Below are 13,554 nucleotides of genomic sequence, written 5' to 3'. Positions count from 1 at the left end.
AAAAAAAACCAATGGTCAGCAGAATAAAAGCATCTTACTTTCAGAGAGTCACAGATCACAGCATCGTCAATTAATAAGGCAGAAACAAAACAGAGAGGCTGCTAAGCCTTTTATGGGCCGATCAGATCTAAGACGATAATCAGCCCGGCCCAAAAAGTACATCGGCCCAGCGGGAAACTGGCCAGTCCGCCCCTGTAGTCGTGTCACGGATGTTTTCACACTGTCGGTGCTGTGTTTACACTGTAGGATTGATAGGCGACAGGAGAGTTCACACTGCATGACTTTACAATAGGAAGAATCACAGACAACTTTGTCCAAACTACGTCTCAAAACCAAATAAACGAGAGAAGTGACATGGAAACAACACGAGGTCACGCAATATATCTTTAAGTATTAACTACATAATGGAAAAAGAAGGCTTTAGCTTTAGAAACTTGTGTTGCTCACCTGGCTTTTGAAGAGAATTAACATTCTCTCCTCAACTTTATTTTACTTATCGACCTGATTGTGATATTGCTCAGATGAAATATCAGACACAGTGTTCCTGATAGATTTACACTAGTTTTTCCTCCATTTCTTGGGTTCAAATAAACTGAAAATAAGCCCTTTTTAACTTCTCCCCAGCTTCCCGCTGGCCTGCAGGTACACACACTAGCGAATGCTGCTCTCTCATTGGCTGTTGGTGATCGCTAATGTTATTTTCAGTCAAAACTCATTTCACATGGCATGATTTGAATCGCCGACAGCTCCAGATATTTAGCAGGTCAAATATCTCACAGGTGTCTGCGACTCGGCGATTCTCTCCTATCACGTTTTTGATAGTTCACACTGTGTGATTATCACTCACGTGAACGAGCACCTATCTGCCTGTGATTTCAGGCATTTGTTGGCGACTTCTCAAAACCAGTAGGCGAGTCAAAATCAGGGCTAAAATCATGCAGTGTGAACTCAGCATTAGCTGTCTGAATCAGAAAATGAAGAGGACACAGCTGAACCTCACGCTCACACCTCATGCTCTCTAAAATAAAATCTGACAACTGTCTTTCACATATTTAGGTTATAAGCATGTGTAAGTAATATGAAACGTCATTTGAGTATGATGTGTGGATCTGACTGATAAATATTCATTTGTAGCTAAATTGTTAGCGGTGCCAAACAGCATTTCCCATTGTTTACATCCTTGTTTATGTCCTTGCTCCAACATACCGTTATCGCTAGAAACTGTGTATGTAGTTGATCAATTTTAACAAATAAAAACACTTACAGGTCATGGCTCACAATCCACAGCTTCATCGGTTGGAGGAGTTTTTAGCTGAATCCAGCACTGAACTGAGAGAGATTCTGGAAGCTGTCCTTTATCAAATGCTAGCTATATATTTTTATAATTCTCTGGAACATAATAAAATTAAACTGTAAGCACTTCTGTGTTTGTGTCGTGTCTTTTGGAATCGCAAATACAGAAACAGAACAAACTCTGTGGAAAACGCCATTTTAGCTTTCTCTGCTACATTACAGTGTCTCTGGCCATAGGTGTATGCGTGAGGTGAATGTACGTAACCTGCATGATGTGTGCGTAACACATGCAGTTTTGAAATGAAGATTCTTATTATTAAGGGAAAACAAAGTACAAGACTACATAGTACAGCGTGAAAGAGTGGTTCACATCCTTGTTCAAAACCCGTATGACTTTCTTTTTTTCCTGTTAAACATGAAGAAGATATTTTAAAGAATGTTGGAAATCTGTAACCATTTTGACTTTTCCTACTAGGTAGTTTTCAGCATTCTTCCAAATATCTTCTTTTGTGTTCAACAGAATAAAGAAACTCAGAAAAGATTATAACCACTTGAGTGTGAGTAAATGTTGAATTTTTGGGTAAATGAAGACACATTTAATTGGGTGAGTGGAGGGCCCTTTGAATCTGCCATTACAAGTCTTTGAAAACAGGTGATAGGTTAAGGCAAAGGGGTCATAAAAGAGCATGAGAGAGGACTTGGGGATGCAGTGAGAGCCATATGTGTCAGAAAAGAATGAAATGTATAAAACATATGTTGAAACTGTCATGTATGTTTGAAAAGACACATACTGAATGGGAGAGAAGAGTCCAGTTTAGATGTTTAAAACATAGATACTAGTCATGATTACCAATTGTGAACTGTATGTGGAAAACAGTGATGATTATATTAGATATGGACATTATAAGGGCCAACAAGAAGAGGAGGCTTTAAACAGGGGTCGTAAAGGAGTAGGGGCTGGGAGAGGCCTTTTGAACCAGTAAACAGCTGTGAAAACACAAAGGTGGGAGGAAGCAAGGATAAAGGGGATAGCAAACTTGAGGGACATGGGATTTTTCCTGGGGAGAGACTGAGATGGGTCTGATCCAGGCTGTCTCTGCTTTTTTTGGAAAATATTCCAATAAAGTATATTCTTCTGATATTCATAACCCCCAGTCTGAGCTTGATTGTCTCTTTAAGCTGAAGATCTGAAATTCTTTCTCTCTCCCTCTCTGAGAGTCTGTACCCTTTATCTGTCCAACATGAGCCATTTAACCTCAAAGCAACAAATTATTCTGTGTGTGTGTGTGTGTGTGTGTGTGTCTGCATGTTTTAAGCTGAACAACTGGCACACACCAGGTCAGACTGGAAACATCCGACTGCATCTCTTGACTTCTTGCCTTTATTCTTCATACATTGGGTTTGTTTCAGAATTAAACAGGTATGTTGCTTTCCTTCATTATTAGCTCATATTCCTGCTGTCTCGATAGTCAAGTGTATTTTCATTTTCTGTGTTGTGTGTCGTATTTTAGTTAGCAGCACGTTCCTTTTCAAGTTTGTTTTTGGTTAGCCTGGAAAGTTTACTTAAGTGTGCTGTATGTTCATTTCTGACTCTATAAAGCACAAAATACTATAGTGTGTTTGCAAATGTTTAATAGACATCCAAAGTTAAAGGGAGAGTTAAAAAATGAAAATGTGATCACTATTTACTCACTTTTAAGCCGTTTCAAACTTTTATGAGTTTTTTTTCTTCTGCTGAACACAAAAGGAGTTATTTTGAAAAACGTTAGAAACCGGTAACCATTGACTTCCACAGTGTGACAAACAAAATGTTGAAGGTTTACAACATTTTTCAAAATAACATCTTTGTGTTTAACAGAGGAAAGAATCTCAAACAGGTTTGTCATAAGTGAATGATGAGTAAATGAAAACAGAATTTTAATTTAATTTATACTTTCCCTTTAACATACTAGCTTTTATTTAATAAACTAGTATGTTAAAGGGAAAGTTTCAATGAAATTCTGCCATCATTTACTTGAAAAAACAACAACACTGTCATTCATTCTGTAAGCTGTCGGTGCTTCCCACAGGTTTGAAATATACTTGCGGTGGTAGCCGGATTGAAACTCACCCACATCGCATACATAGTTAACTATATTGAGACAAACCTAATTTAATTTTTAACAATAACTATTTTATTATGACACTGTTATACACTGTTTCTCTTCAATGGGTTAAAGTAAAAAAAACACTGCTGAAATAAAGAAGAAATCCATCATTTCTACTTTTATGCTATTCAGAAACTATGTACACTCACTGGCAGGTAAAACCTGCTTCTCTCTTTTAAGTTTAAAACAAACTTGAAGCACTTGAACTTAAAACATTTTAGATGTGTATATAAAATAGCCTGTAATATCTTAACAGCGGCGACGCAGTGGCACAGTAGGTAGTGCTGTCGCCTCACAGCAAGAAGGTCACTGGTTCAAGCCTCGGCTTGGTCAGTTGGCGTTTCTGTGTGGAGTTTGCATGTTCTCCCTGAGTTCGTGTGGGTTTCCTCTGGGTGCTCCGGTTTCCCCCACAGTCCAAAGACATGCGGTACAGGTGAATTGGGAAGGCTAAATTGTCTGTAGTGTATTTCACTTTATTTAAATAAGGCAAATGCGTGGATTAACCATTACGAACACTGAAAACTGGACTGACACTGTTTCAATTCACTATAATCTTCTATGTGAAGCTGCTTTGACACAATCTACATTGTAAAAACGCTTTACCAATAAAGATGAATTGAATTAATGGTGTACATATATTTTGCAGCCAGTGTAGGCCAGTCATTTCGTCCTCTTCAATTGTATAGTAAAGTTCCTTTATAAAGTGTATAGAGTCGTTTAGATAAAAAAAAAAATATTATTTAATGTTTCTCTCGTGAGAGTGTCTGTGTGTGCGCAGCTGCGAAGCCAAGCAAAAGTAGTAAAAAGGTACTGCAAAAACACATATGAGCTTTAGAAAGTAAAGTAAAAGTTGAATCCCGGAAATTTTAGGAGAACCGGCCGGACGAACTGTTTAAGTCCCAAAAAGGCACGTGTCTGCGGGTCTGCAGAGCACTTCAGACTGTCTGTGTTGACAGGTCGCGCGTACAAAGAACGAAACAGGTAAACGAGAGAATTTTCCACTACTTAATCGATCATGGATGTGTGGTTATTTTGGGCGGATACAAAGAGATAAAAGGATGTTAAATATAGTAAAAAAAAAAAGGGTCACTAAATATACCTAGGCGACCCACCCAAGTAAAGCGTATGTGTGGGAAGCACTGGCAGGCAGTATATCTCAATCAGCACCCTTGTTAAGTAAAAAGTGTACTCATCAGAGAGCCAGGTATATTTAGCGCAGTGTCAATCGCAAAAAAATCTTCCAGTGCATTGAACTATTCGTGCTCTGAAAAGTCCCACAATGCACTATGGAAATCAGATAGGCATCGATATGCATATGCTCCCTTAACAGAAATTCAGAAGCGTGAATCACGTGAAACAAATCATCAAACACAATAACAAATGGGAGACTTTTTTTTTCATGAATGAACGCGTTGGGGTGCGTTTCCGAAAACCATCGTTAGCCAACTAAGGTCTTAAGTTGCGTCGTTACAAACATAGTTCGTTGATTTGGCGTTTCCCAAATCCATCATTCCAACGAACATTCGCAAACTGCATCGCAAACTTGTATGCTTGAAATTGCACCTCTGGAGCTGTAGTTAGAAACACAGTTCCTGGCTGTGTTTTATTCCCTGTTATCCCCCCATGCCCTATTCCTTTAGAACATTCCAACATTTAAACTTGGATTTTTTTTTTTAATCATTAAGGTCATCTCTCTTAGGTGTAATTTGCTTTCAAACTATTTTTACAGTTCAGTTTTAGCGATCTTCATGTTTACAATTGCGCTCCCTTTAAAGTACACTTTGAAAACATTGATGTCATTTTGAACACAGCCTTATGACGAAAGCTATAGGTGACCTATTATTAAAAAGCGGAATTTATGTTACATCTCCAAAGCTTGTAAACACAGCATACGTTAATGCTATTAATTTATAGTAGGTTATTTATTAAGTATCTGTAGTTTGGTTTTTGGCCCTTAATGTTCTAAAATTAACGAGGAGGCACGATAATCTGATTTTATTGTAATTATACAACAAATGTTTTAAAAGTAATGGTTGTAAGATTAGTGTATTTTGCTTATGGAATGAAAATGAAAATGATTTAATGATAATAATTCATCTAAAAATTCAGTTTCTTACTTTTATTTCAGGTCTGATGGAGGAGACACGCCGTAATGTCAAAACAAGAGAGAAAACCCACTCACTGAAGAGAAAAGACAAAAAATGTTTGACCTGCACTGAGTGTGGAAAGAGTCTGAGATGTAAACAGGGTCTCAGGAATCACATGATGATCCACACTGGAGAGAAACCGTTCACATGTGTTCAGTGCGGGAAGAGTTTCCGACAAACATCAGCTCTTAAAGAACACATGAAGATCCACACAGAAGAGAAACCGTTCACATGTGTTCAGTGCGGGACGAGTTTCAGACAATCATCAGTCCTTAATCAACACATGATGATACACACTGGAGAGAAACCGTTCACATGTGTTCAGTGCGGGACGAGTTTCAGACAATCATCAGCCCTTAATCAACACATGAAGATCCACACTGGAGAGAAACCGTTCACATGTGTTGAGTGTGGGACGAGTTTCAGACAATCATCAGCCCTTAATCAACACATGAAGATCCACACTGGAGAGAAACCGTTCACATGTGTTCAGTGCGGGACGAGTTTCAGAGATTCAGCAACCCTTAATAAACACATGATGATCCACACTGGAGAGAAACCGTTCACATGTGCTCAGTGCGGGACGAGTTTCAGACAATCATCAGCCCTTAATCAACACATGATGATTCACACTGGAGAGAAACCATTCACATGTGCTCAGTGCGGGACGAGTTTCAGACAATTACACCACCTTAATAAACACATGATGATCCACACTGGAGAGAAAAAGTTCCCATGTGCTCAGTGCGAGACGAGTTTCAGAGATTCAGGAGCCCTTAATAAACACATGATGATCCACACTGGAGAGAAACCGTTCACATGTGCTCAGTGTGGGACGAGTTTCAGGCGCTCATCACACCTAAATCAACACATGTTGATTCACACTGGAGAGAAACCGTTGACATGTTTTCAGTGTGGGATGAGTTTCAGACATTCATCAACCCTTAATATACACATGATGATTCACACTGGAGAGAAACCGTTCACATGTGTTCAGTGCGGGACGAGTTTCAGACAATCAGCAGCCCTTGATCAACACATGATGATCCACACTGGAGAAAAACCACACAAATGTGATCAATGCGACAAAACATTTTTGAGGGCTTCAAATCTAAAGATCCATCTTACAGTTCATACAAAGGAGAAACCTTATTCATGTTCTTTGTGTGGAAAGAGATTTACACGTCAGTCAAGTTTAAAAACACATCAGAAGATCCACATTGGTTTAAGAGAGTATATGTGCTTTGAGTGTGAGAAGACATTTAGTACATCTGGAGATCTGAAACTGCACCAGAGGATTCACACTGGAGAAAAACCGTACGCGTGTTCACACTGCGACAAGAGATTCAGTCAGTTAGGAAACCTGAAAACACATCAGAGGATCCACACTGGAGAGAAACCGTACGTGTGTTCACACTGCGACAAGACATTCAGTCAGTTAGGAAATCTGAAAACACATCAAAGGATTCACACTAGACTATGAAATGGATCAACACAAGAGAGAAACATACATGATGTTTCAAAACATTTTGAGGATTTCAGAGCTGAAGAACCATCTTAGAGTTCATTCTTTGCTGCTCTGTTTAAAAATGTCTACGTAGGGCTGGACAATAATTCAATATCAATATATATCGCAATAGATTTTATTTTAATAACGTTGTTATGATTTTTAGACCAGCCTGATCTCACGAGAAAACGTAAGTATTTTACATTTTGTCAGTTTAGTGGCTAATTCGAGTTCAGTCGTACGAAATTGTACGATTTTAAAAAGGAGGCGTGGCACCTAACCCCACCCCTAAACCCAACTGTCATTGGGGGATGAGCAAATCGTACTAAATTGTACGAATTAGATCATACGAATTAGCCACTAAATCAAAAAGTTACGAATTGTCGCAAGATTGTGTTGGACAGACGGCTTTACACGCCGTCATTCATAATCTTAGCTTTTGTATCTGAGTCAAAAGAATATATTGAAGTAGAATGTGCGCGCGTTCAATTTCTGACCCTTTTGCATAAAGTTTTTAATCAAAAGACAAATTTAATTAATTTAATTACTTTCAATGTGCTAAAATATTTGCTAAACGAATATTATTTTTAAAACGGGATATTTACATAACTGTAAATAAAACTGTAAAATAGACTAAAGTGCATGGTCTAATCAGAAATAAAGGAAGGTAGTTATACATTTCATTATTTAATGCATAAAATAGGTTAGCCTTTTTATAAATTGAGTTTAATTGATTTAAAACTTTTAATTGCACTTTTATTTCCTGTAAATAATAAAAGTTGCATCAAATTGCTGAAAACGAACCTTAATACCTGCATGAAGAAGGCCACAATGACTTTTTTTTTACATCAAAACAATGATACAGAGTCTTCTGTCTACATAACTGGCAAACGTGTCAGACAAAACTGCTGAATCTCTGCGAATATTTGGTTAACTTAAAACAAATGTTGTCTGGTTTAGTGATGTTAGTAATGCATAGAAAAATGCAAAGCAGAATTCTCCTGAGTACATTAACCCACTGATGACACTCATTTTGTGATGGCTTTTAAGGTGGTTAATGAGGTTTGTTGTGTTACCTTGGGAGGTTTGGACTGAACAGGAGCAAAGACTACCTGATCAACATTGCATTCCTTGAAAAAAACACTTGCAATAGACGCAGTCACCTCATGCTTGTGATGCGGAACAATCCGTAAACTCCGCCCATTAAAATAATGGCTTGGTCTTTATACTGTAAAATCGCGACAATATTTAATTATTGATGGTGAGCCACAAACAGTTATTGTGATCATAATACGATTAATCGTGCAGCCCTAATATATATATATATATATATATATATATATATATATATATATATATATATATATATATATATATATATATATATATATATATATATATATATATATATATATATATAAATAAATATATAAAAGATCTTATACATTGTATCATTTGTCACTGAATAACGTTCAGTGCTCAGCCGTCGGAAAGAGCGTGACGTCACTTGCGTGATGACGTACATTACAGACAGCACTCAGCACAGTAGTTGGTTAAGCTCCGTCACAGAAAGTTTTAGCTACAAAATGAGTGCCGTGAATACAGATGTGAATGAACAAGCTTCCACAAGTAAGAATGCAGACAAAATAGTTGATAAGAGAGGAAATACTAATGCAGTGGTGTGGAAGTGGTTCGGCTTTTTAAGTTCCGATAAACTTATAGTTTTGATACTCTGCAAAATGTGCCGGACAGACGCAAGCGTACTGAGCTTTAGAAGGAAGACAGACAATGTGAACATAAACCAGCCGATGGGGGACTATTGAACTTGGGTTCGTACCAGGCATTCGTACCATATGTGAAAGCACCCTAAGAGTTTACACATTTCATCCGCTGAATGTCGCACAATCTGATCATTTCTCTATTTTCTTTGACATATTGATCGCTCCAGTTATTGAGGACAGATCTGTCTTGCTCAGAGATGCAGAAATGAGAACACAAGTTTATGAAGCTCATATCACTTCAACTGAAACTTTGTTGATTTTCTCCATGATTTGTTTGACTCCAAAGTTGAGAATGTCATGGATGGCATTGCTCCTGGTGAAGTCAGGAAGAAGACTTGGAGACAAAAAGCATGATGAAAAGACAGAAAAGCTGAGCACATGTGGAGGAAGATGAAACGTGTAGTCCATTAAACTTTATAAATAGTCTTCATGCTTTTAATGTTCTAGAAATTGCTAGGCAGACTTTCTTTTCAAACCTTATAAACAGCAACTTAAACAACAGAGGTTACAATATGTTAGTATAGGTGACCATAGGTTGAGTTGGACACTCATCACAAATGGAGTCCCGCAAGGTTCAATTCTCCTGTTCAACCTTTATATGCTCCCACTGAGCCAAATAACGAGAAAGAACCAAATCTCCTACCACAGCTATAATGATGACACTCAGATCTACTTAGCCTTACTGCCTAATGACTACAGCCCCATCGACACCCTTTGCCAATGATAAAATGAACAGTTGGATGTGCCAAAACTTTCTTCAGTTAAACAAAGAGACAACTGAAGTCATTGCATTTGGGAACAGAGATGAGGTTCTCAGGGTAAATGCTTACCTTCGCTCTAGGGGTGAACCAACTAAAACAAAGGTCAAGAATCTTGGTGTGACTCTGGAGTCAGATCTGAGTTTCAGTAGTCATGTCAAAACAGTAAGTAAATCAGCACACTATCATCTTAAAAACAATGCAAGAATTAGATGCTTTGTTTGCAGTGAGAACTTGTTCATGCTTTTATCACCAGCAGGGTGGATTACTGTAATGGCCTTCTCACTGGGCCTCCCAAAAACACTGAGAGTTGCAGCTCATCCAGAAGATCAGAGCACATTACACCAGTCCTCAGGTCTTTACACTGGCTCCCAGTCACATTCATAATAGATTTTAAAGCATTATTACTTGTTTATAAATAACTACATTACAGATATGCTCACTGAATACTAACCTAACAGATCGCTCAGATCATTAGGATCAAGTAAATTAGAAATTCCAAGGGTTCGGTCAAAACAGAGAGAATCAGGTTTCAGCAACTACGCCACCAATCAGCTTCCAGAAATGATCAGGTGTGCTCCAACATTAGGCACATTCAAATCGAGACTGAAAACACATCTGTTTAGCTGTGCCTTTACTGAATGAGCACCGTGCTACGTCCGACAGATCACAGTATTTGTGTCTTTATTTCATTCCCTTTAAACCATTTATAAAAATATTTTAAATGTTTTAATCATTTTTATTCTTTGCTAGTTTTATTTCTTATACTTGATGTATTTTATGTTTCTTTTATTGTTGTTTGTGTAAAGAACTTTGAATTACCATTGTGTATGAAATGTGTTATTAATAAACTTTACTGATTTCTTATTTTGTTTGTCACACCTTAATGTTTCAGATCCCCAAACAAATTTAAATATTACTAAGAGATAGCACACGACAACACATCATAGTGAAATGAAGGTTCTTATTTATAAGGGAAAAAAACATACAAAACTACCTAGTCTTGCGTGAAAAAGAAAAGGATCTGTTGTTCACATCCTTGTTTAAAACCTCTATGGCTTTCTTTTTTTCTGTTAAACAAAAAAGAAGATATTTTGAAGGAAGCTGGAAACATGCAAGTATTTTGGCTACTGTGTAAGTCAATAATTACATGTTTCCAGCTTCCTTCAAAATATCTTCCCTTGTGTTCAACAGAATAAAGAAACTCATAAAGGCTTATAATCACTTGAGTGTGAGTAAATGTTGAATTTTGGGGTGGCATGGTGGCTCAGTGGTTAGCACTGTGACCTCACAGCAAGAAGGTCGCTAGATCAAGTCCCAGCTATCGGCATTTCTGTGGGGAGTTTGTATGTTCTTCCTATGTTGGTGTGGGTTTCCTCTGGGTGTTCTTGTTTCCCCCCACAGTCCAAACACATGTGCTATAGGTGAATTGGATGAACTAAATTGGCTGTAGTGTATGAGTGTGTGTATGAGAGTGTATGGGTACTGGGTTACGGTTGAAAGGGAGTCTGCTGCGTAAAACATATGCCGGAATAGTTGGCAGTTAATTTTGCTGTGGTGACTCCTTTTAAATAAGGGAATAAGCTGAAGGAAAATGAATGAATAACAAATATGGTCAGTGTCCTCAGCAGTAAATATATGGAAAACTCTTAAACAAATGTTACTGTAAGGAAAATAATTAAACCATTATGGTAATTAGAGTTAAAAAAAAAATAATAAAGTTTTATTGAGATGGACTGTTGGTGATGGTATGGGTGTTGGTCAGATAACTATACATGAGCAAAGAAAAAGATTGAAGACCCACAACACAATATTTCAGTAGATTTAAGACTAAAATGTAGTTTTTCAGATTTAAGACCCAACAGACACCCTGATTAAAAATCGATTCGTGTGAGCTAGGCTTTAGGTAAGATTGTATACAATTACCAAAAGAATCACGTGGGTCAAATCCTCAAACAAACGAAAGATGCTTTCTAAAATCTTTTTTTAACATGAATGAACATCGCTAGATAGGTTTGGAAAAATCTAGACATTTCAAATTATTTAATGGCTGAAATGTTACCGCTATATGAAAGAAATTATTTAGCTATAATGTATTTAAAAAAAACTTTACAATTTATATCTAAAAAAATATTAGTTCTGCTGTTGTTTGCAAATTAGTTTTTATTTACAATGAGGACGGTCTCTTGTCACACTCAGTGTGTCCCAATGTGTCGTGAACCAAGCTCATTAGTGCCCTTAACAGTGCCCTGATTCATGCACACGACCTACTGTTCATACTGATGAACAACCTAGATAAAATACCATGAAAATGCTTTCTTACTTTTACTTCATGTATAATGGAGGAGACACGCAGTAATGTCAAAACAAAAGAGAAAACTGGCTCACTGAAGAGAAAAGAGTAAACATGTTTGACCTGCACTCAGTGTGGAAAGAGTCTGAGATGCAAACAGAGTCTCAGGAATCACATGATGATTCACACTGGAAAGAAACCGTTCACATGTGTTCAGTGCGGGACGAGTTTCAGACAATTATCAGCCCTTAATAATCACATGATGATCCACACTGGAGAGAAAACACACAAATGTGATCAATGTGGCAAAACATTTTTGAGGGCTCCAGATCTGAAGATCCATCTTAGAGTTCACACAAAGGAGAAACCTTATTCATGTTCATTGTGTGGAAAGAGATTTAAATGTCAGCAAAGTTTAAAAACACATCAGAAGATCCACACTGGTGTGAGAGAGTTTATGTGCTTTGAGTGTGAGAAGACTTTTATTACAGCTAGAGAACTGAAACGTCATCAGAGGATTCACACTGGAGAGAAACCGTACGCGTGTTCACACTGCGACAAGACATTCAGTCAATCAGGAGATCTGAAAAAAAGTATTACTTTTTGTGAAGAAAGTGTGTACACGCTAGATTTGGGACATAATACTTTATCGTCAACGGACTGTTCTGTTGCTTAGTTGCTGACATGCCCTGTCAATCTTGTTATATAATCCACATTTCTTTCATATTTACTGCCCTACCTTGTTGAAGAGATGCAGCAGCAGGTTAGTCTGTCATCAGTCGGTCTTCCATTTTGAGAAATCTCCTCAGGTGAGCTGAGTGATCCGACACGACCCAGCACTGTTTGTTGAAACATACGCATTAAATTTCACAATAAACACGATAAATTACCAAAAGATAAATCTAAACATACCTTAAGCTCTTCGGAGTGGAGCTGAATAAATGTATAACCTGTAAATCTGTGACGAGAATTTGAAAATGTATCCTGCAGCCGTTGCGTCTGTGCCGGTTGCCTGAAAGTCCTTAAGTAATTCAACGTTAGGATGTCCCTGAGGGGGAAAAGTCCCTGAGGTAAAAGATTTCATTTAATTAAGAGCAAACAAACCTCTTAACCGTCCTCACCCTTACCTAAGTGCCTTTTCTGATCGTTTCACTGTGGTTTCGGGCAACAAAATCTTCAACGGGCGGCGCGGTTGCTATAGTTATGTAAACAGATTGTAACGAACCAACGGACCCTTTCAAAACTGTCATTGGTCATCACATTTTCAAATCCTTAAACATATAAATTCATAAAGTTATTAATATTTTTTTTAAGTATGAACATTTATACTATGTATTATATCATCTTTGTAACAAATAACATAAATAAATAAATAAATAAATAAATAAATAAATAAATAAATAAATAAATAAATGGGCTATATGCTATGCAGTGTTTTTCAGCCAATGATGAACTTCTAATGAAAGCTTAATGTGACTATTTTCAGTTTCATACGGTTCCTGTTACAGCATTGTGTTGTAATGTAATTCAAATACAATCAGTTAAATAGACTTCAGCATCCATTTGGTTGTTAAAAAGCGTAAAAAGAGACGAAAGACTCAAGGGTGTAGATTTGCTCTTGACATTGG

The 13,554-nt window shown here is 37.4% G+C and overlaps 1 protein-coding gene across 1 annotated transcript; it reads left to right on the top strand.

Annotated features, from left to right (window-relative positions):
• Positions 1 to 5,537: 5,537 nt before the first annotated feature.
• LOC130228689 (gastrula zinc finger protein XlCGF57.1-like) lies at positions 5,538 to 12,458 on the top strand (the record flags this gene model as incomplete). Its single annotated transcript, XM_056457129.1, has 3 exons — positions 5,538 to 5,954; positions 6,375 to 7,044; positions 12,427 to 12,458. Coding segments are annotated over exons 1-3 (1,083 nt in total), but the record flags the coding sequence as incomplete, so codon positions are not given.
• Positions 12,459 to 13,554: the final 1,096 nt, after the last annotated feature.

The sequence above is a fragment of the Danio aesculapii genome, chromosome 5, assembly GCF_903798145.1.
Source record: "Danio aesculapii chromosome 5, fDanAes4.1, whole genome shotgun sequence".
Classification (NCBI taxonomy): Eukaryota; Metazoa; Chordata; class Actinopteri; order Cypriniformes; family Danionidae; genus Danio; species Danio aesculapii.
The sequence above is the reverse complement of the archived record's forward strand: the minus strand, read 5'-3'. Positions and strand labels throughout refer to the sequence as shown.